General features: G+C 40.9%; 1 protein-coding gene across 1 annotated transcript in view; it reads right to left on the reverse strand.

Annotated features, from left to right (window-relative positions):
• The window catches only part of PDCD6IP (programmed cell death 6 interacting protein), a 61,175-nt gene extending 41,712 nt beyond the window's left edge, over positions 1–19,463 (reverse strand). The window contains exons 1-4 of the mRNA XM_009321151.1: positions 19,185–19,463; positions 16,201–16,426; positions 15,669–15,884; positions 11,427–11,606 (exon numbers count right to left, since the gene is read on the reverse strand). Coding sequence (XP_009319426.1) covers positions 11,427–11,606; positions 15,669–15,884; positions 16,201–16,426; positions 19,185–19,463 — 901 coding nt within the window. The remainder of the gene's footprint in view (positions 1–11,426; positions 11,607–15,668; positions 15,885–16,200; positions 16,427–19,184) is intronic.
• Between the last annotated feature and the right edge of the window lie 2,873 nt (positions 19,464–22,336).

Consider the following 22,336-nt stretch of genomic DNA (forward strand, 5'->3'; position numbering starts at 1 on the left):
GGGGGGTGGCGGGGCGTTTGGAGCCCGGGGCAGGCAGAGAGCTCGAGTGCTGCCCCTGGAGAAGCGCTGTTTAGCGAAGGACGTGGCCGCGGAGCTCGGCGGTGGTAAGGCAAACTTCGCTGGCCCGTAACATAAGCCGTGGCACGCCGGTAAAGGTAGTGGCTACTGGAAAGTTAGTGAGATGTCAGGCTTGTAAGGTGTTAGGAGGGAAGCAAAGGGTCCCATGGTCAACCCACCCTAAGAACCGGTGTTTTAAATAAAGTAAAACGTTACTTCTCCGCTGCAAATGTTTAAATGCCTCTGTCGGCAGTAAAAGGTGTTGCCGATTCACGTGTTGCTGTGATTACGGATCTGTCATCCGCGTCACACTTGCTTTCTGCTGACTCAGCCCAGCATAGCTCAAACAGGCAAAACAGGCAGTCTGCAAGGCTGGCTCCTCTGAAGAACGAAAAGGAATATTCAACCCATGTTCTCATTTCCCCCTTTCTCTGCCACTTGTTCCAGACAGCTGAGGCTGTAAGCCTGCTATTTTCTTATTACGTAAGCCCCGAGGTGACAATACCATAAAAAGGAGTGGTAAAAGTGCTTTTAAAATTATGTAAAAGGGTTTGTTCTCATGTTGTAGCAGACCAGGAGTTTTGCTGTAAAGCCGATGATCCCTTCAAGTCGAGCTATCTTTGTCGTCTTGATGAGCGTCTAAAGCGGTGGCATAAGAGGAAAAGGGTAGAGCCTGGGAAATCAGTCTTAACTGCTCCTGTCGCCGCTGGGAGGGGCAGCGCCTCCAGTATTAGCCGTCCCTCTGTACACGTCAGGGATGCTGTGGCAACAGCAGCTGGGCCCTCCCGGGCACTGGGAAGGGAAGGGGTAGGGAAGAAGGCGATGGAGCTGTCCTCGTTCTGCTGCTTCCTTCAGAGCCTTGCCGTGTTGCTCCTGTTACAAACCTTTGCTATATTCACAAAAAGTGAATATATATATGTTAACAGTTCCTTGGTGTGCTCCTGCCTCCCTGCACTGAGTAAACACCAAGCTCAATTTCTCAAAACCAAATAGTAGTTGATTTAATTTACATTTTTTTAAAAAAAGGATTTTTATCGTACACTGAATACAGCAAGTAAGCTGTCCTGCCTTACTCATACCTGGGTATGTGAGTTCCTCGCTGCTTTTTTTCCCCTCAGGTTTTATTGCCCGCATACACTTGTAAGCATTTGGTCTCTTAGCCTGAGTCAGCCTTGCACTGACTGCGTTTTCCTGTCCCAAGGAAAACCTCCACCCTGACAAGTTTAGATTCTGATCAGTCTTAAGATATAGTCAGCTGGGCAGTTGCCTCCCTTTGTTTCTAACATCAAGACCTTATGGGGTATAGTTAGCCTACACATCATTACAAGATACGTGGCTGTCTATATATGGAAGCCATCAATACCTTCCAGCCTAACAGTCATAAACACGGAAAGGGTGTTAACAGGGAAGGGCAAAAACTGCAGCTATGAGATCATAGTTCTACTTTGGAGCCATGGTGACCTTTAGATGGCTGTTGCTTAACAAATGCAACAACTGATATTTTGCATTCCTAAATTGTCCACCAACGCAGCACAGAATTTCACTTTGTCTTAGAATTAAGTTACCAGAACTTCAAACATACAGGTGATTTGCTTCTTTCCCACAGATACTTACTCCTCTGAAGGCTTTGTTCTGATTATAATATTACAATATTATAATATTATAAGCAGTAATGACTTGTCTCCTTGTTACCTCTGACTAGTTAAGTACTATTTCCCAATTTAGAGATGAGGAAGTCACATAGTCAGTAGTTATCAGTGCAAGGGGCATAATCTACATCTTCTGACTCAGAGTCCTGCGCTTAAAACAACAGACCATACTTCCTTCTTCAACAAATTTATGATAGTACCTAAGGGAACCACTTTAAAACAGGTTTCCCCTAAAATGTTTGAAATAATGCAGCATAAACAAGTTATAGCCATATTTAAGCTTTGCCAAGGTCACTGATATATTTAATTTTAGTGTAGACGGATCATTAGATGTCCCCAGTTTTCCTCTTTTTCCTAAACAACCATTATGTATATGTAGAGCACTGCAGTTTTGCAAAAGCATTTCTAAAAGTCAGATTTGCTTTCAGTATGCAAACTGGCTTTTCTGCATGCTTCATGGTTTTTGTCTATGTTTTTTAGACAGAAAACTTTTCACTGAACTCTGATGTTCTACTTTATGCTTGCTTTCTGTTCACACATTCTGTGTACAAATATTTCATTGAAGCAAGATTTTATTCTGCATTTGCTGTATTTTATTCTGTAGATTTTGATCGTGCTTTATCCATAGCATGAGTTGCACTGTAGCAATTGCACTAATTGGCAAACAGATGCTATACTGAACAAATCAAAAATCAGCAAAAGGAAGTGATAAGGCAGCTAGTTGTTCATTCCATTAAATCTGATGGTCCTCTTGCCTAAAGCTTCATTTAATCACTCAAATCCAATCCCATTTTGATACTCCTAACATAGTCTTTTGGTGACATAGGGTAAGGACCAAGTCTTTTATCACCATTGTCTTTTGACCACGAGTTTCAGAAGTGATTATCATCAGTTGCCAAAATGAGGGAATGCAGGAAACAAGTTGTATGTCAGAAGCAGCTCTGATTGGATCTAAATAACCCACCTAGTCCTACTGCCCATTTAGAAGAAAATGTAAAATTCTTACGACCTATGAATGAAATTTCTCCCTAACAGCCCATAATCAAAAGCACGAGGAAGAACTCTTACAATTTCCTTCAAATTTGACACTCCTTTGCCTTTTGTTTCAAAATTTAGAGGAACTATTAATCCTATTTTCCTCAATTTTAATTTGTGTTTCTTAGAGTTTTATATTTCTCATAGGTGAGGAGGGACCTGAACCAGAAGATACATCGATAGCAAACTCAGCTGGGCAGGGGCCGTGCTTATCTTTGTGCTTGTAGAGCCGCATTCACAAGAATGCTCGATATACCATCCTCCCACTGTTCCAATGCTAAACAAAAAACACATCTTCAGTCTGAATCCCAGATGTGATACAGGTCAGGATGAAGAAATGAGAGGCTGGAGAAGGGGGAAAACAGGTCTAAATCAACACTGTCGGTATACTTACTTAGGGTAGACACTTGGGTATAGTGGTAATTACAACAAAGTTGCCTTTCAACCACAAGCTAAATAAGGATAGTGGCTGTCTCTGATTTTTGCTTGAGGAGAGGGTGCTGGCAGAATGGTCTAGAACAAGAAGGGCATCACATGCACAGCTAGTGGCACGGAAAAGAACCTTTTAGATTAAATAAGTGGCAAGCAGGAGCAGAAGTGGGGGTCAGAGAGGGCTAAAGAGAAGATAGAGATGAAGTAACACGAACTTAGATGAGATATGAGACACGAAAGAGAGGGAGATTATGCAAGGACTGGAAACTGTTGACCTAGGTAAATAATTTTACCTGCTGCATTGTAGATGGACTAGAGCAGAGCAAACAGGGAATCCAACCAGCATTAGTGCAGTATTCTCCATAAATGGTTACAAGAATATTAGCTATTAGTCCAATTAGAGTGTGGCCTAGAATTTTCCTCAAGTCTCAGCAGGCTTCAGAAATATGCCATATTACTGATCAAACAATGATAGCGCTGTGCTTGTTACTCAAATACACCACATAAACCGGGAGAAACAGCTCTTCGCTGTCCCACATCATGGGTTTGTAGTAGTGGGTCTTCCTAATAAGCACCAAAAGCATTGCTAAATTATTTTCATATATCCTATTAAAAATCTGTGGTAAAATTATGTCCCACTCAAAAGGATTTATCAGATTTTTAACGTTATTTTTACTGCTGATACTATTCATATCACTGTGGTTATAGAAGATTTACAAAGCAGAACAGCTTGCAGAAGACAGCAGCAACTTTCAGTTCAGTAAGAAATAGCTGAGAGGCTGTTAAAACATGTTTCCCAAAAGCTGAAGGTCAGGCTTAGTGCAAGATGTATAAATACAAACATATAAAATGCATTGAATAAAACTGCTTGCTATTTAGCTGTATTACCATAGTCCTGTATGCGGTATATTAGGGTACAGTCACATTCTGCCTCCAGATACACACTCTCTACTTAAAAAGAGGCAATGTTTACATAGGTAATTATCCTGATACAAAGCAAAGCATAAATGTGCGGTGCTATAGATACACAAGTTAGGTGACTAGTAGCCCCCAAAATGGGCACTTCTGCTCTGAGGGTGTGAGGATATAAATTTACACCCTGTTTCCCGTCTATTGGTTATGGGGCAACTATGCATAAGAAGAGGTGGATGTAATAGAGAGTATCATTGTCATTTAATCCTGGGGAGATCGCACAGCTGTTTACTGAATCCAACCTTGCGTATAAGTTTCTGAAAAATCCAAAGTCATGCATGAGTATTTGACTTAAATTTTGGCATGAAAACTCTGGAATCGACACATTTTGGTGCAATGTTTATGGTGTGCGGTTTGAAAAAAGTTCAGAGCCGCCTTCTGAAAGTTTATTGAAAGAAGGAAAAGGTTTGTTCTACCTTTGTTCAGCGTTGAACCGTTGATGTAACTTAGTAAATCATTAATTCTACTTTACATATACAAATTATGGAGTTTAAAATAATTTTTACCCTTAGGAATGGAAAACAAAGTACCTGTCATATTGCATTAAAAGCAGATGAAAAATCAAACATCTGCTTTTTGTGATCATGGACTAAATTTTGCCTTACACTGCACTTATTCTTGCTATGAACATTTCCTGGAACTGTCAGAGGATTTCAGAAGCCTCAACAGGAGATGGGTAGTGTTCTAATGCAATCACATCTTTAATTAAAAGTTAAAAGAAGAAAGGATTAATGACCTTGAAACACAAGTGTTTTGCAATATATCCTGCCCCTAACTATGCTGTGGTTTTACTGCTTCTAATTTTAAAATAATAAACAACTGAAACTTAAGTATGTGATTCTTTATTCATTCCAGAAGGTCTTTTATTTTACAAATTGCACTTACAGGCTTGGCTAATTAAGCTACCCCTTAAGATTTGAAAGTCAGAAAGTTTTCACTTAAATTCTGTATTACTAAATAATGCAAATATATCATTAATGGAAAGTAACAAAACAGATGAAAGATAACTGGGTAACTTTGAACCTCTTAATTATTGCAATATGGGGTATACCTAAAGCAATGGCTTTGTTTTATTCACTTTAAAACATTGTTTGCTTTATTTAAAGCATTGTATTTCACAATATATGAAGAATTTTGCCCAAATACGTTATCGGTTCAATCCAAATATTTTTTGCACCAAAGGACAGAGTAGCCTTCAAAGCAGCAGAAATTAATATTTGTCCTTTGTTGGTATTTTACAACACATAATTAAATTTTATATTGGTTTTGCCTGTATATTCAATGCAAGAACAATACCTTTTCCTGTTTATTACATTCCAATTACAAGGCTTGACTAGAAAACTGTATAATTTGAAGACTACTAGGTTTATTACATTGAAGATATGAAAGAAATTAAATCTGGTTAATTGAGGAAGATCCTTTATAAGTCATCGTTGACTTAGCATTTATTTCAATATTATTTTCTATTTATTTGGAGTGTTTCTTATCCTGAAATATCTTCTAAAATATTCAAATAGAAATAATTTTACATAGCTTGAAATAGGTCTGGATGGAAGTAGGGAATTAGGTAGTCAGTCATTAGCAAGCATGATGCTTGCTAGTATAGAGACATCACTTGTTGCTACGTGGAAGAAGCAGGATGGTGACTAAGATCCCGACAGAAATACCTTCACTTGGTAAATTTCACTAAAAAACACTGCTGAAATTCAGTTCTGTCATTCAACGGACTCTTCTTACAGCAAGTGAGAGGTTTACACCACTAAGCAATCCTCTATTGACAGTGAAGTATTTTATTTTCAGCATTTCAGGTGGAGAAGAGCCTGTAGTAAGTCGCAGTTCAAATATCTAGAACTCCTTCGCTGCACAAAGCAGTCTTGTTTTTTGAGAACACAGTGATAAACTTTGTCCCTCTTGTGGGCTGCGTACATGTGCCCCAACAGAGGCAAGCCTGTTGCTCGTGCGTGAGGCGGGAAGCATCTGTCCTTTGGCTGGGGGCATGTGCCTCTACTCGTGAGCCTGTAGCAGCAGCTGCCCAAATGCGCAGTTCAGCTCTTCCCTCGTTGCTAGGTTATTTGCCACCTACTCACTAACTGAGATAAACAATGAGACACTGTGCTCTGCCTACTCAGTAAAGTGACGTTGAGGGGTTTTGAACCAAGGTGAATCGAAAGCCAGACATACTTCGGAGCGTGCTCGTATGAGCCGATCCTCCGTGTCCCCGTCTGTGCGTATTGCCATTGTCACTGCGTAGATGGAATCTATTACGTAAAAGCGCCTTACAGGCCGGGGGAAGAATTTGCCATTACATGCTGGACAGAGCAGAAGCACACTGCTGGAGCGGTATTAGGGGGCCAAAGCCTAATTTTAGGTCCAAGGGGGATGACAAGCATGTTAGGAGGAAAGCAAGGACCTGATTTAAAAGTTGTAAATTCAAGGTTTCTCCTTCTAATGTGGGAATTGAATGAATCGTTCCCCAGGAGCGCAGTCCAGGAAGAACAGCCGCGGTCCTTATTCTCTGGGAACAACCCACTCCGGTGCACAACAGTCTGAGACCTTGCAAAAAATGGAAAGATCAAACAAAAGAGAGAAGACCCTGAGATCAGGGTTGTTCTATGGTCCACGCAGGGAGGGGTTTATGACTTTTCCCAGTTCAAAACATCTCCTTAACACGCGTACTGACGGGCTTACAAAGAGCCACCTCTAATAACAATATAGGGAATCCACTTCTGAAAGCGGTGAAGATCCTCGTGTCCTGCTGTTAAACTTGCCCATAATAGGAGGTTTTTATCTTACACATTCCAAACATAATGAATCAGAACAGAGTTTCTCTGTTACATAATGTAACAAACACCAGTACAGGCAGCTCTTCTGCAAAGTTTGGTCCGACCACAAAAATTTGGGGATAAAGAAATGGCGACAGGATTTGCCAGCACCGCTGCCAGAGGATTCCTCCTAAAAATGCTTGCTTTGCAAAGTTCAAAGGAGAAATGATAGACGAACTTGCACTGGCGCAGTCTGCAAAAAGTGAGATGCAAAAAATGTGGTTTAATCTTCTATTTCACCATTCTCCTGGCTGTATATGAACATATGTGGTGCAAGCAGGCAACAAAATCCAGCATTAGCAGTGTGCTTTTGCACAAAAAAGGATAGTTTGATCAAGGGCATTTTTACAATACATGTCTTTTTCTAATTTTTTTTTTTCATCAAAGGAGACAACTGTGCTCAAGTTGCTTCTAATTGTGGTAGGACATCCATAGGACATCACAGAGTCTGACTGAGACATTAAAGGGGAGAGTCTGAGAGACACTGGATGAGCCAGTTTCTGTTACGAGACTGCACTTCAGTCGACACCTTTGCAAAAGTTGTATAAATCAGGGCAGATTTCAGCGCGCTATTTGTCATATATGATTCATCCTGGCATGAAGTATCTGGACATGGCTTGACTAATGCCAGTACCTAAAATGTTGCTGTAAGGAATTTAGCATGCGAATTATGTTCTACAAGCTCAGGAGATTATCCCTAATACTTCATGAATTCTCAGGTCACTCTGCCCGACGTCCCCTCTGAAGTTCCAGGAAGTTCTTACTGAAATTTTTGTAATGAGTCACTTTTAGGGGGGAAAAAATCCATTTTCTTAACTGATATTTTCTTCTGTGGAATCAGACATTCAGCTGATTTGTATATGCAACATTTCTTCCATTCACGCTGACTGGTATAAACTGTAATGTTGCATTCCTTTCAGACTAGTGCGCCTAGCGACTTAACTCTGTTTCCTCTCCTTTCAGATACAGAGATGTTGACATACACAAATAGGATATTTCAAGGAACACGAGATAGTATATTCCTACTTCGAATATTATGTTTAAATAAATGCTTAATTACTATCCATTCTCCATGCAAGCATTGACAGGCTTATCAGCGGTCGCTTTTGCAATCAGCTGGCACTACCTACAAACTACTTAGCTAGGGGTTTGACGATGACTAGGCGTAACTGACATTAAATTGTCCTTGGAGTCACTCTAGGACAGCAAGTGAATTTCACAAAGTAAAAAGCAAAGACTAGCCGCTTCTTTACCAATAGAATCCTTCATGCTTCTGTAACTCTGGTAACACCAGATGTGCACCTGTCTGTCCACTTTAAGGCTTGTGTTTTTGTGTATCCTTTCTGTACCCCTATGTCTACGTTTGTTTCTAGCATCTGCTTCCTCCACTTTTCACAGGGTTCAAAGAATGTGCTTCGGATTGGTTATAGATGTGAGTCATCATAGCAGGTCAATTCATTTTCCCATGGCATGTTTTGTTCCACCTCATGACTGTCATTTTTCCCATTTTGATCTCACCAGTATTACCTGCTTGGCATGGCAGTTTATCAGTGACTAACAAGGTACCTATCTTCAGGGCTGAAGCAGCTAAAGAATTTTTTCTTTACTATGTAGATGATTCAGTAAGACTTTTCAGTCAACGTACCTAGTGTTTATATGCTAATTATTTAAATGTTCTGTTTTATTGGCCAGAAATGTATGCAGTGATTCAACGGTAACCATCTCCGTTTGTATAAAACTCATCTAAGGTCTAAATACATGCACATCAAAATACGTGCCCAAAAAACAGCTCAGTGAGAGATGGGAAATTTTACTTGCGATCTATTATTTGTTAAGAGCAAAGATAAAAATTAAAGATGAAAACTTAAGGCTAACCAGAAATTTTTTTCAGAAGTGCTATAGTTGTACCCAGTCATTTGCACTCTTGGGCTGTGACAGCATGCCGACACCGTATCTCATCACTGACAAACAAGAAGTTTGCTCCAACTCATTTCCCCTTCTGTTTTCTCATATACTCACACAGAATAATAAACCATGTTTGAGAATGGCATATTAGCCAGATTATATGCAGGGAAACAGAGGAATTAAGAATGGTAACTCTTTAGCAAATGGAAAAGGGAATGCTGTAAAGAATGGAGGACCGTGGGCGATTATTGCAAGCTGAGGTGATGACTCAGAATACTTGTGAAAAAGCATCAAGCTCAGGGTGTCCTGGTTAAGTTGAGTGCAAAATTTTTAGGGCTTTACACGTTTTACATGAGGAACATAGGGAGTATGGTTTTATTTGCCATAATACCTAGTAAATAACTATAGGTGCATGCAAGGGTCTTCGCAAAGATTTAGGAACTCTTTGCAAATGTTAATTAAGTTAGACAATAATTGAAGCAATTATATGTTAATAGTCTTATCTGAAATACACCAGAGAAGTTATTTGCCAGAAGAACTCTCATGCCAGGCCCAGGAGAAGCAGCAGAGATCTCTGGTTTAGTAGAATTCATTAACATGTTGTGGCCATTAGCTGTCCCTGTCTCTCCCCTTTTATTTCTCTTCACATTCCCAAGAACACCTGTACCAGAAGAGGTCTTCCCAAAAAATAAAGAAATTACTAAACTGGTAGTGTTTGCTAAAGATCTTTCCGTGTGCGAGCCAGCATGAAGGCAGTCTGAGGTGTGGCTGAGATGCTCTTTAGTACTTGTCATGCATAGTGCTGAAAAGTCCTATGGGAAACATAGCAATTATGGTACAAGTTAGGGCAACTCTTAGGGTAGCTGGAATTTTTCCAGGGACCAAATTGGCCTGTGGCAACTTCAGAACGGAGATAAGTACATATTTTTTGCATTTGCTTTCTGCTCTGTACTACAGCTGAAAGGAACTAAGCTGTCTGACGTTGTCTCCGTTTTCTAGTGTTGTCAGTATTACTGTGCTGCAGAGGAGGAACAAAACTGCATGAATTACTGTACAAGCAAGTAAAAAAAATGCAGTCTGAAACAACATACAATTGTGAAGAGTCAACAGATGAAGACAGATGGAAATGTACAAGGTTACAGCGTAGAGATTCCTGATGTAGACCCACGAGAACTAGTTCTCAAAGCAGAAGCCTCTAGAAGCACTGCCCCAAGCCACTTAGCTCTGTATTACAGCGCAGAGGTAGCCGTCATGCCATACTGTACAACCCACAACACTCTGACCATCAAGGAACAAAAGGCACTTTTTCCCTTCTATCTTAAAAATTCACTTATAGAAGGGAATGAAAAAACTTCTAAAAACAGTTACCATGTAAATCATGTTTCCACCCTTACACTCAGCACTGCCTAAATAAATAGGGGACACTGATAGAAGTGATAGGGAGCTCATTTTTTCTAGCCGCAAGATAAAGCTAAAAGTGATAATATTCATGCCATGCTTTTTACTTATTTCCTGAGAGGAATAGTGTATCTCCTGAATCTACTACCAACTGCAAATGCCATGCTGACAAAATTCATCTCTCGGTGTCAAAAGATTACACCGTACAAAGCTATTATGTATTAATTTAATATTGGATTTTCTCCTTGTTGCAGGATCAGCTCTCTACTTTATGACTACTGACACGTGAAATAAAACACAGTGACCAGAACGCTTTTGAAATTAAGTGGGATTTTATTTATAATGGACTTTTATCAGAGTGGGAAAAAAACAGGGCTCATAAAACCCAGCTAGTTAGTGGCTGTGGAAAGAAAGACAATCTGCAATTAAACCATAACGGTGGTACATTAAACAGGAGTGAGTAATGGTAGCTAAACTTACTTAATTAAAGCTGGAAATACTTAAAATATCAGTAACAGTTTTATACTGAAACCATATGATGAGTTTTGGCTTGATTACTCTCAGGTGGCCTGCTGCCGTACAACCCTTCAGGCAAAACACCTGCTGAGATCTATACGCTTATAAAGAGAGATTACAGACGCATTTTAAAGCTGATAAAGACTGTCTGGATTCAAGCAATGATTACATAGCCATTGTCCAGATCTGTGAGATAACAGTGTGCATTATCTTTTGATGGAGTGTGCCTCTCTGCGGAAAAATAGTTTGGAATAAATATTTGTTTACATGGACTACTGGATGCAATTACGGCTCAGGAAAACTTTTTGTGATGATTGTGTTCTTGGATTTTCATGTAACGATCGTGTCTTGGCATGGAAGGTACAGAGTATACTTGAAACTGTGTTCTGTGATCTCAGCTGTATCGCCTTATTAGACTGCACGCTGCCTGAGGCCAGAAACCCTGACTGTCCACTGTCCATTATTTATGCACACTCTGAGGCACTGAGAGAGTAACCTGGTTAAGTTAGCAGAGGATCCTCCTCACGTGTCCACCGGTACGTGCAATGAGGAGGTCGGGGCTGACCTGCTCTCGAGCATTGTCTCTAGGACAACATACACCCTACAGGGCCACACCACGGCCTGCACCACCAGCACTTACCTTCACCTGTAACGTGCTGCTTCAGACATTGTGCAGCACAGGTGGGATATTCAGCCGCCTTGTTTGCTAGGCTGACTACACCATCATACCAACAAGGCACAAGAGAGGACATCACACCACGCTCCAGCTCCAGAAGGGCTAAGCGCGTGGTGACTGTTGGAGCCAGAGTCTGCCTTGCACCTACAATGACAAGCGAAAAGCGATGCTGGTAGTAGACAAGCACAGCCGCAGCAGCTATACCTATGTTTTCACTTTGGCTTTCACCTGCAGCTGCAGACCTTCCTCCAGCAATGCCAGCTGAATACCAAACCCTGGGGTGCCGAGCACTGCCTAGCAAGACTCTCTGGAGCTGACTGTGACAGACTTTGGCTACAGCTTATGCTGGTAAGAACAGCAAAAGTATTTTGTACTGAATAACACTCCTTGAATAAAATTCCTGGCCCGGCCAGGAATATGGTCACATAACCATACAAATACCACGCTTCCTGAAATGGTGCCTTGGAGGCAGCTTTTGGTTTGCACAAAGCCACATCTTTAAACACATAAGGTTGCACAAATACGCACTCAAAAATGCTTTCAAAGCCAAAGGGTCTGATTTCTTTTTCTGACCTAACTGTAGTGTATCCCTATGTATGGACATCCCTGTAATAGTCTGGAAGCACCCTGCAGCCTGCAGTGTGAACACGGATAGAGTAACCTCAAATGCAGCGCAGACGTAGCCAGTGCATCTGCTTCATTCTCTAGGCTCAAGTTAGCATTTCTTGAAGCAGCATCAGGGTATCGATTACATTGCATCGAAGAAGGAAAATGTTGCCGGTCTAATCTTTCCCAGTGAAACGCAGAGAGCACAGTCTTTGTGAAACTTCCAGGATCCCAGGGAAAAGAAAGTAGTGCTACAGAATGCGAGGAATGTTGCAGCTTCTCTAAAAGTCTTCTCAAGTTGGCAAAATCTGATTGATTGAAGTGTTTGCTTGAAGAAGTAAAATGGATGATCGGGAAGCACTTTCCTTTCATCATACATACTTCAGAAAAATGAGATTGGGAGAATACTACATTCTTCACCTCTGTTGAAGTATGTCTCAATTTTTTTTCCAAAAATACATATAACTGGATGCTAGTTTTGAAAATGTCATCATGCCCTAGGATTGCTTTCATAAATATGAGGAATTGTAGCCATTGCCAAGATGTGCTTCATTCCTATTTTTGGGCATACTTCAGAAGTTCATACTTGAGCAACACTCACAGCACTCAAGGGAAGTTGTGCTTAGGTAAGGACTGACGCTAAGCCTCATCATAACAGGATTTTCTGGATTTCTGAAGCTCAGCTCAAGTCTACAGCTACAGTTTTTAAACTAGTCCTTAGACTTATAATGGTCCACAGCAAAACCACAGAGATGAATAAAAGTGAACTGTGGGTGGAAAATCAAACTCTATGTTGAAATTGTAGATGTTGTCATTCAGGTCCATCTCAAATTTAAATCTGTAGTTCAGATGACTGGTTCTACTGCTCTTACTCCTCCTTTACCATGTAGCTTTGTGACAGAAGTGGGGTACAAGTTCTCCTACATTCAGTACCGGCTGTTTAAAGACAAAAGAATACTGCCATTCTCACACACATAAAGAAGCATGTATTTTTACACTTCAGAAAATGAGAGAGTATATATGGAGGTAAGAAATTAGTTTATTTTGATTGCAACCAACAAATCAGAGACCACACATATACCACTAAATCCACAGTATGAGGACCCTGGGTGCAGTCCCCCAGCAGGGGTCTGACTGCCTGTGCTGGAGGCCAGCGCTGATGTGGTGTAGCTGTGCAACCTTGGATCAGATGGCTGTGAAAAGCTGGTGGGTGAGACAGAGCTGCGAGAATCCCCGCTGGAGGCCTCCCCCCTTCACTTGGGAGCTGCATTTAAGCTCCAGCTCTCACCCCGGGCCCCTGCCTGAGGTACATTGCGGCTGTGCCTGAGCCCAAGTCATGTACCTCACTGAGTCAGACACCTGGCTTGACCTGGGTCCTGCCTTGTGACTGCAGACCTGTCTGGCAGCCCGCCAGGCTGCTGACTGGCCCTAGCACTGCCAGGGGACCGCGCTGCTCGCCTTCCTCCCGGACGGGGCGCAGTGAGGCCCCTGCGCCTGCTTGCCTTGTTGTCACCCTCGGCCGGTGGCTTGCCTCCCCTAACGGGGCAGCCTGCTCCGGCTGCAGTCCTCAATGCAGTGAGCCGCATGCAGTTCACAGGATCCGACGTGAACCTAGAAGAACATCTGCTTGATACAAGGATCCTTGAATAAAAGTTACATTGCGGAGACCCAAGAATGAAGAATGCTGTTTTATTAAACAAAACAAGCTACTGGTCACTAAATTGATATTATTTTAGCTGAGGTTGTACAGTCTTTTCCTTCCCAAAGGATCGGGCTATAGATTGGCATTTAAACTAGTTTAAAATCAGCCAACTTGTTTAACGTAAGCAGGTATCTAAACTGAACAAACTTAAACTCTGGTCATCGATGATGTTTGGCTAATCACTCTCACTTTTATACATTCTCAATTTCCTACGAGTGTCTGTCGTGACATCTGTTAGAGTGAATGCAGGGGAAGGTTCAGACATCCACTGCAAAGACGGCCAGGTACCATGCTGGGGGTAGGGCTTTGCATCTGTTGTCACTTCGAGCGCTCATACGCTTGCTCACTTACGCACCGGGCATACGTTCTGGAAAATCCATAGCACAGGATACGTTTGTGTGCAGGAATACCCGTATGCAGAAATTTTCATTTCCATAGGCATTTACTTCTAAATAGGCCGCTTATTGTCTTTAAATGCTGGCAATGAATGCAAGAATGTTTCTGTTATGAGTCATACAGTATTAAAAAAAAAGGGAATTCATAATTGAGGCATCACAGACACTGTGGTTACTCAGTTAAAAGCAGATTAAAGAGAGTCCACTTCTGCTGCCACAAATTTGCATGATATTACTTGGGATTTTATAGAAAAACATTATATTATATTGTTGCCTATATTATGACATATTTTTCTTGATTTGTCTACAGTGAAATAGTCCCCCAGAGCTGCAATGTGGGTAAGTGAGTTCTCTCAGTGGAAAGATAGAGGCTCCAAAAGGGGAACAAAACCCCTATTCATAATTTGACTCTAAGAAATTTTGTCTGTTCAAAGTGCCTGTGTATCAAATCTGTACGTTTGCTTCTTTAACCATTTCCATTCTAGAATGTAGAAATGGTGAAGTACCTAAAATTTCTATTAAAATACTGCTAAATTGGCACCTAAATGTTGTTTTATGAAAGTCCTAACTGCAACTTTATGGATTAGGGTAAATGAATATCAAATTCCTTATATATATGTGCCAAAAGGCATCTGCAAATATCAAATTATAAATGAGTGGCTATAGAATTTGTTGGGAAGTAAACTGAAGATCTACATGGGTTCAATAAATACCAAAGAAAAGTTAGTTGTTGTTCTGAATAATTCTTTGAAACGGATTGTTTTTTTTAATTAAATTTGTGCATATATGTTTATATAACAATTTATCATTTAAGTTCTGACAGTCATATTACATTTTAATTCTAAGAAACTTTTACTCTTTCTTATTACTTCAGTTAATTATTGTTTCCACATACTTTCTTTGAAAGATCCCATCAGTACATATGACATCAGTACCTCAACCTCTTCCTGCAAATAAAAAAAAGCAAACTAGCAAGCCCAATCCTTGATACTGGTCAGAGCCATAAGATCTGAACCAACCTTAGTTTTCAAAAATTGCCTGAATTTGAGTTGCTTGGATTCATGTGGTTTTGTTATTTGTCTCCCAGTTAGATAACTATATGTGACTAAATGCTTTATTTTCTTGACAGAGTGAGCCATCTGTTGATCATTAAAACACTATGAATTAAACTACATTTAAACAGTCCACTTCAGAACCCACGATACACATACACAAAAACAACCTTACTGTCTTCCCCCATAATCTACCTTACTTTCCCCACTATTTTACTTGATTTACAGTGCTATTATTTTCAGAGCTGTATTTACGGCTATTATCTCATTTCAATTTTCATTCTAAAATGGTATAATTCACTCTTGTTTGGAAGATCTGGACAGGCCAACACTTTAACCATAGGAAAACAGGGAGAACCAGCGCACCCTCTGTATTCTTAGAAGCAACCTTCACGCTCCCTTGTATCGGCCGGTGCAAAGGTACCAAAAAGCATGACTCAGCATCTCTCACAGGAGACATAAAGAGCCAGTTGCAATGACTCCATCATGTTGCGCAAGAGGTTTCCAGGATTTGTGGCTGCTGCTTTTAGTCCCTGACACTGCAGATCCACATCTTTTCTCAGGTGAGGCACAGGAGGCCAAGGCTTGCAGGGGGAGGGAGAACATCTGAACCTCTTTTTCCAAACCCTTGGTACTCCTCCTGCACAGAGCGGGCGACAGTTCTGAACTGCAAAGCAATTTAGTAAAAACACACCCTTGCACAGCATAGACCCGTAATAGTGGGTATTTGGTCAAAGCTGCTGATGGCTGTAGTTAAGTACCATCTGCTTTAAACTACATGTTCAGCAGCACCAACCCAGATACAAGAGATTCTAAACTATTCTAGACAAGGATAGTAATTTATTCTATTCAGGGTAAAAAATAAAATCATCCATGACTCTTTTTTTTTCCCCTAGAACACAGATGAATACTTACTTTTTTTTCATATGCATAATTATTTACAGAAATTCCCCCAAAATACCAACTGATATTTGCATCCATACCAAACCAGTAGGTTTCTACGTGAGAAGGGTGGACAGCCAAGCAAAAAATATGATCTGCAACAACTGCTGGCTTGGCTTCTTTCTTTTGCTGCACAGCGTTATCAGTAATAGATACGGTAGGTAAAGTTTCAACGACATGCCTGTGGATGGGAAGACTTGCGAAGCTCGTCCAGGAAAGTTTACCACGAGAGGGAGCTCTCAAGCAGCCAGACAAGTTTTTTTCAAACTGCAAAGGAAAAGCATGTCAAAATTAGGCAACAGCCAAAAAATTCAGTCAGCTTAATCCCAAAATGTAAATGCACACAGTTCTTTATGAAAAAAGCATTTTAAACTATATGTCTGTAACTTTATGTATGCATTAAACTCTATGTATGGAAGGAAAACTTTCTTTCATTCTGAGGAAGAACCCTGCCGCTTCTTCTTACCTGAAAAAACATTTCTTGACCAATACTGGTAATGTCAGAGTTACTCAAGTAATAAATGACTGCTGAATTTGATCCTATTTATAGCTGGGTTTGCATTACAGAAAAAAAAGCAAGCCAAACCAGAGACCAACAAATCAGATCATACATGTATTTGCATTTCCCTTCTAATTCTCACGCAGTGAGAAGTGGGTCGCTTCGTGTAAATGTGGGCAGAGTCTGCCACTGCACTAGTGTTACTAGGATGAATATCAACACACTGCCTGGTTTGGAAAGTTGTTTCTATGTAATGAGAAGGATACCATTCCGCACGGCTTTTCACATTCTTCAGCACATTCACTGTCTTGCAAGCTTCCTGCAGATAATGAAAATGCCACCACTTGTTTTGCAAGAACAGAGATTTTGCCAGTCCAAGGCCAAAATACACCCGGCTACACGTCCCTTGATACTGCTGTGCAGTACACTGTGTGCTCACTAGTTTTTACTTTTCAGGTCAGATGAATCAAGTATTTTGGATCCTTTTCTAGTTCTTTCGTACTGCTGTTACAAACAGTAACATGACGATACAAAGGTCATTGCATCTATACTGAAATAGTTCTCATAGGTATCTTGACTTTTAAAAGTTTAATCAATTTCTTAAGTTTAACAATTTAGAAAATTTTGTATTGATAGTCTATTATGTTGAGCTATTGCATCCCAAATTTTTCCAGCATGACACAAAATCATTATACAGCAACATTATACAAAGGTTTTACACAGAACGCTGGCATATCATATTCCACCACAGAAATTTAAAGATAGAAAAGCGTAACAGATCAAGGTCTAGCAAACTAACCTGCTGCACAAACCAGATGCAATCATTCGCTTGACAAACCACCTACTTCCACCACTAGAGACCAACACCTCTGCCACTATACAAAAATGACATAAAGGATACTAAGTTATGTAGCAGTTCTTTGAGTAATCATAGAAGACATGATAGACTAACATGATAAAAGAGAAGTGGCCACTTACACGTTAATTCTGACACTATTTCTTGATCTGTTATTACTATTTTTCACTACCCATAGTTTTTCATTTGTTCTTCCTTCTCTGTATCACATGTATCAAGAAAATTAGCAAATTAATCATAAAAGATTTATCAGGATGAATTGTTTAATTGCAGTATCTACATGTTAAAACATAGTTGACAAAAAGGAACAAATTAATGCCTCGGAGTAATGCAGTAATCAGGCATCAGTCTGACCCCCCTCACGCCCCACTTCTGTAATCAAATTGACTCAGTCCATACAAGAAAAATACCAGACTACTAGTTTCAACTTCTGACTGTTTCACAAATAAGCAAATGAAAGTGATCTATATTAAATATGCAATTTCAAGAACATCCATGGCACAAGCCAAAATGTACCAGAGTTCACTGAGTACATTTTTAATACAGTTACATCTAATTTTATCTTTAAGGCCTTGTGAGAAAAATGGGCAATACTTCAACTAGCTTGGTACATATATTGCAACATCATCAGAAGAACTTTCCTTCGTGAATGAGTTGATTTATATTCAGAAGATATTTATTACTTTGTTATTCTGATAGTCTTCATTTCAGAGGGAGGAATTCAAAACAGTGATAAATTCAGCTTGAAAAGGTACACATCATCCTTTTACAATTAATGTAAGAAAAGATGCAAAATAAATACCTATATGACATGACATGGATAATAAAAAAAATGCCTCATTTCTGCTTAAAATAGCACAATATGACACTATTATACCTCCTGACAGTTTTAAGAAAAACTTCAATGTACTGATCTCCAACCTATACACAAATAAAAGCCTATGGTTATTCCAGACTACATTAAAAGGAGGTGGTATACGATTGAAGGACACCACATCCAAGAGGCAATCTGAATGTTTGCTTCAAGCCACCCAGGGTGGAACATGATGTAGAAGAGCTGTCCCGGCTGCTGAGGAATCCGACAGGAATGTAAGGACAACTTTCTCATAGATTTCTTCCGTGTCAACTTAGGCTACGTCAAGCGTAATTTACGGGAACTTTCTGAGTGACTCATGTTTAAATTCACTCTATTTTTATTATTATTGCCGGGGCTTGCTATTTGTGATAAAGAGACCTTTTAATCAGAGGGGTTTTACGGGATTTTTATGGTTCTTTCAGTGATGGGATTACATCTTCTGTATAGGAAGGATTTTTCAGGAGGGGAAGTCAGTCTGTGGAAGGAGCTTTCTGCTGGAATGACTGACGGGCCTGCTACAGAAGATCGATAACTGCGTCGCATGAGGTCTCAGCCTGTTAAAGCTACTGCTAGGAAAGGAAAGAGGGTAGAAACAGAGCCTGAAACACAGTACACGCTTTCTTATCAGCCAAAGGAATGACGAGCACGGCATTCTCCCTCCCCAGCCTGTTTCTCTGTATGATTCTCACCTTTTTCAGAACAGGGCGTTACATGCGATAATTGTGCAGCACACTTGTTTGGGATGGGGGCGTAGAAACAGGTTTGGTGTGCAATTCAGGTTGGAAGTGCGCCTCACTGGATTAGTGTTGTTTACCTCAGGTCCTGCTGTAATCGCTCTGGTTGCTAGCAAGTCATATTGAGAAGACTTAAGGGAAATTTTGATTCTGCATTCAATTACGGGGCTTAATTGCTCTACAAAACATCGCGCATTGTACAAATACACAAGAGTAGTGGTTTTACGCTCACATGCTTGCATATCAAAAAGAAGATTGCATTCCAAAGGAAGCAGTCTCCTTTGGAGACTGAGAATAAGAGGCTTTAAAAGATCTTTGGCTTGAATGAAAATGCCTTCTTTTTGGAGCCTAGCCCACATCCCTAGGTATAAAGTCCAGTAGGACTTCGTGAGAACATCTAACAACAAAACCATGTCCTTTCTCCAAGCTGGGGGACTGCTCTAGATTCTACGTCGGAGTGCTACTCCTGCCTTGATAAAAACAGAAATGAGTATCCAGAAGCTCTATTTGCCAAATCAAAATGCTATTTGTTTGCAGAGGAAGAAATGAACCAACATTCATTGATCCCACAAAAAAGATAATTCTGTTCAGTGCTAGGATGTCAAAGGAAATTGCCTTGATCTTATCAGAACACCTCAGTGATAAAAAGGCTACTAATTTGCTAGTGTTCTATCAGTGTCCATACAGCATAAAGGCACTAGTGCTGGCACGTAGTAACAGAATGAAATACAGTAGTCTAATTCTCTGATTTTACAGCGAGGCAATTATTTTCTCCTGCGTCTTCTAAAGAAACACTTATTACATGAAATGGAAAAAAAAAAAGGAAAAGCCACATATCCCAGCATGGCTTTTTGCCCTTAACATAGCTTTCTGATGTCGTCTTTGGGTTGACAAAATAGTTTCAACATTTCAAGTGTGTATCTTACGATACTTTACCCTTCTCCTCAGCTTCAATGCTATTCACAGCAATTAGATTACCTAATCAGTATATGTGCTTTGAATCAAGAGGAATTCAGAAAAGCTAGTGCCACGAGATTTACCCCCTCTTTTTGCTTAGGATTTTCTGTCTTAAGAGATTGACATTAACTTGGACTATAATGAAAGGTGAATTTTAAATTACCTGTTTTTTTCCGAAAGTTTGGTGGACTGAAACTGTTTACAGTTCTTGATACTCCAACAGTTCAGTACCATCTACTCAGTGCTTTCCTATTTAGCCAGTCTTACTGGATCAAGTTACTTTTAAAACTTTCACAGCAAGAAATTTACTTTTTAAACTTATACCAGCAGTGAATCAGATTCTAGTGCACTGAAAAAGTATAACAATACAGTTTTATTTTTCTGATACTTATTTTTCCATTTCCAACAGTTTCTTGAGTCCCATTTTCAATAAAAGCAATGAGTAATTCCATACCAAGTTTTCATAATCTATCTTCGTAAATGGCATTGCACACACAGGACAAGAACTATTCAGCTCTGTCCAAAATTACAGTTCTTTCTATGTGCACAGGGAAATCCATTGTGAAAACACGACGAGCAGTTCATAATATTTTTTGTAAAATTAAAATAAGCTCTAAGTACAATATATACATTCCTGTTTTAAAGGCATCTATAATATTTTTTATCATCTTCATTATTGTAATGCCTAGGGAGCGATCAAGCATGGGATCCTGAACTTGCCACATCACACCAAAATCAACAAAAGGCTGCCTGTGCTCTTGCTTTCTGCTATGCCTGGGGACGTAGATCTCTTTTTTTGCCAGATCAACTCCCTGAACTAGCCCTCTGCAAGGTCACACGGATGCCAGTGCCCAGGACAGAAAGGAAGTGCAGAATTCCTGAAAATGGGATTTGTGAGAAGCAGGCAAGTGGGACTACTGTAGCACCAATTTAGTTTGGTTTACACTGCTGTGAAACTGCAATTTGCAGGTGTGGTTCCTCAGTCAGTTTATACCTGTCTAAATCCTGCAGCCAAATGAAGGGAGTACCTCACTTTCCTGCAGTCTCACCCTTCCCCAGCGTCAGGACTAATGAGGTAAGCGAGACAGCCAGACTGTGCCATCTTGAAACTAAGTTGAGCTTTCATGACACAACAGCTGTCATCAGAAGAGGTCCCACCAGCCCTCGTCTGCCCCCTTCTAGCTTCTGGCTGTCTGTTGCTACTTTCTCTGCGCTGATTCTGGCACTTGCTTAACCCCAGAGTGAGGCAATTTAGGAATCCGAATCAGCAAAAAGCTAATTCTGTGGTAAAGAAAGGGAGAAAAATAAAGAAAAATAAAGAAAAATTATCTCCCTGATTTTTTTACATGAAGGCAAATAAACACCAGCTCTGGTATAAGAAAGGGAAGGATTGTATACATGACAGCCGGGGAAGAAAAGGACCGCCTGTATCAACAGCAGCTTGCAGTCTAGAGTAACATGAATCCTCCTAGTATCAGAGGGACAGCAGGCAAACATCCCTGTCCACTGCCACTGACAGGGACCATTACACTTCCCATCTCCCGAGTCCCATGCTTCTGCCCTTAGGACCTGTGAGCCAGCCTGTGTGTCACTGATACCAACTCTGTCATTTAGCCCATTATATCAACCCAAAGTGGTCAAGTGAGCGCAGGACCCGGCACAGGGGACAAGACTAGGCGCAAGCAGAACAGTTTGGGTGTGAGGAGAGAGAAAGTGACCTCCTCTCCTTTCCTTTCCCTCCATGTGAAAACCACAATCGTACTTTCAGAGGCCTGAGAGGCCACACAAACACGCTGCTCGGACAAGGTGGAGGGAGGGAGCAGGACAGGACCACCTCTCCCCTTTCTAACATCAGGGGGGTTTGGACCAGTTTAAACCGACCCTGAAACAACAGCTCAAGTCACAGTCCCTGCACTAAAAGGTCTCTGTTTTAAATAAAGTCGATTCCTGGCAGTCTGCACGTGTGTTAGCCACACTGCAGTGTTAACCGCACCCTGCGTACCGACTTGGCTCCCCGGGGGTCTCTCCACCTTAAACCAGGGCAGAGTGAAAGAGGCTGCAGGGCACCGCTTGACAAAGTCGGAAAAGCACTGGAAAGACAGCAGCTTCATTTCCCCCTCCGCACACCTCTCTGCCTGCTGCAGTGGGGCTCTCTGCCCGTTTCACCGTCCCACGGAGCTCCGCCTTTCGCACCGCTCATTCTCACACAGCTCCCCTCCCTTTCCCCTTCGCCGCGGTAAGGAGAGGCAGGCAGCAGCCACGCTGAGGCATCCGG

The sequence above is a fragment of the Pygoscelis adeliae genome, unplaced genomic scaffold (genome assembly GCF_000699105.1).
Source record: "Pygoscelis adeliae isolate BGI_AS28 unplaced genomic scaffold, ASM69910v1 Scaffold280, whole genome shotgun sequence".
Taxonomy (NCBI): Eukaryota; Metazoa; Chordata; class Aves; order Sphenisciformes; family Spheniscidae; genus Pygoscelis; species Pygoscelis adeliae.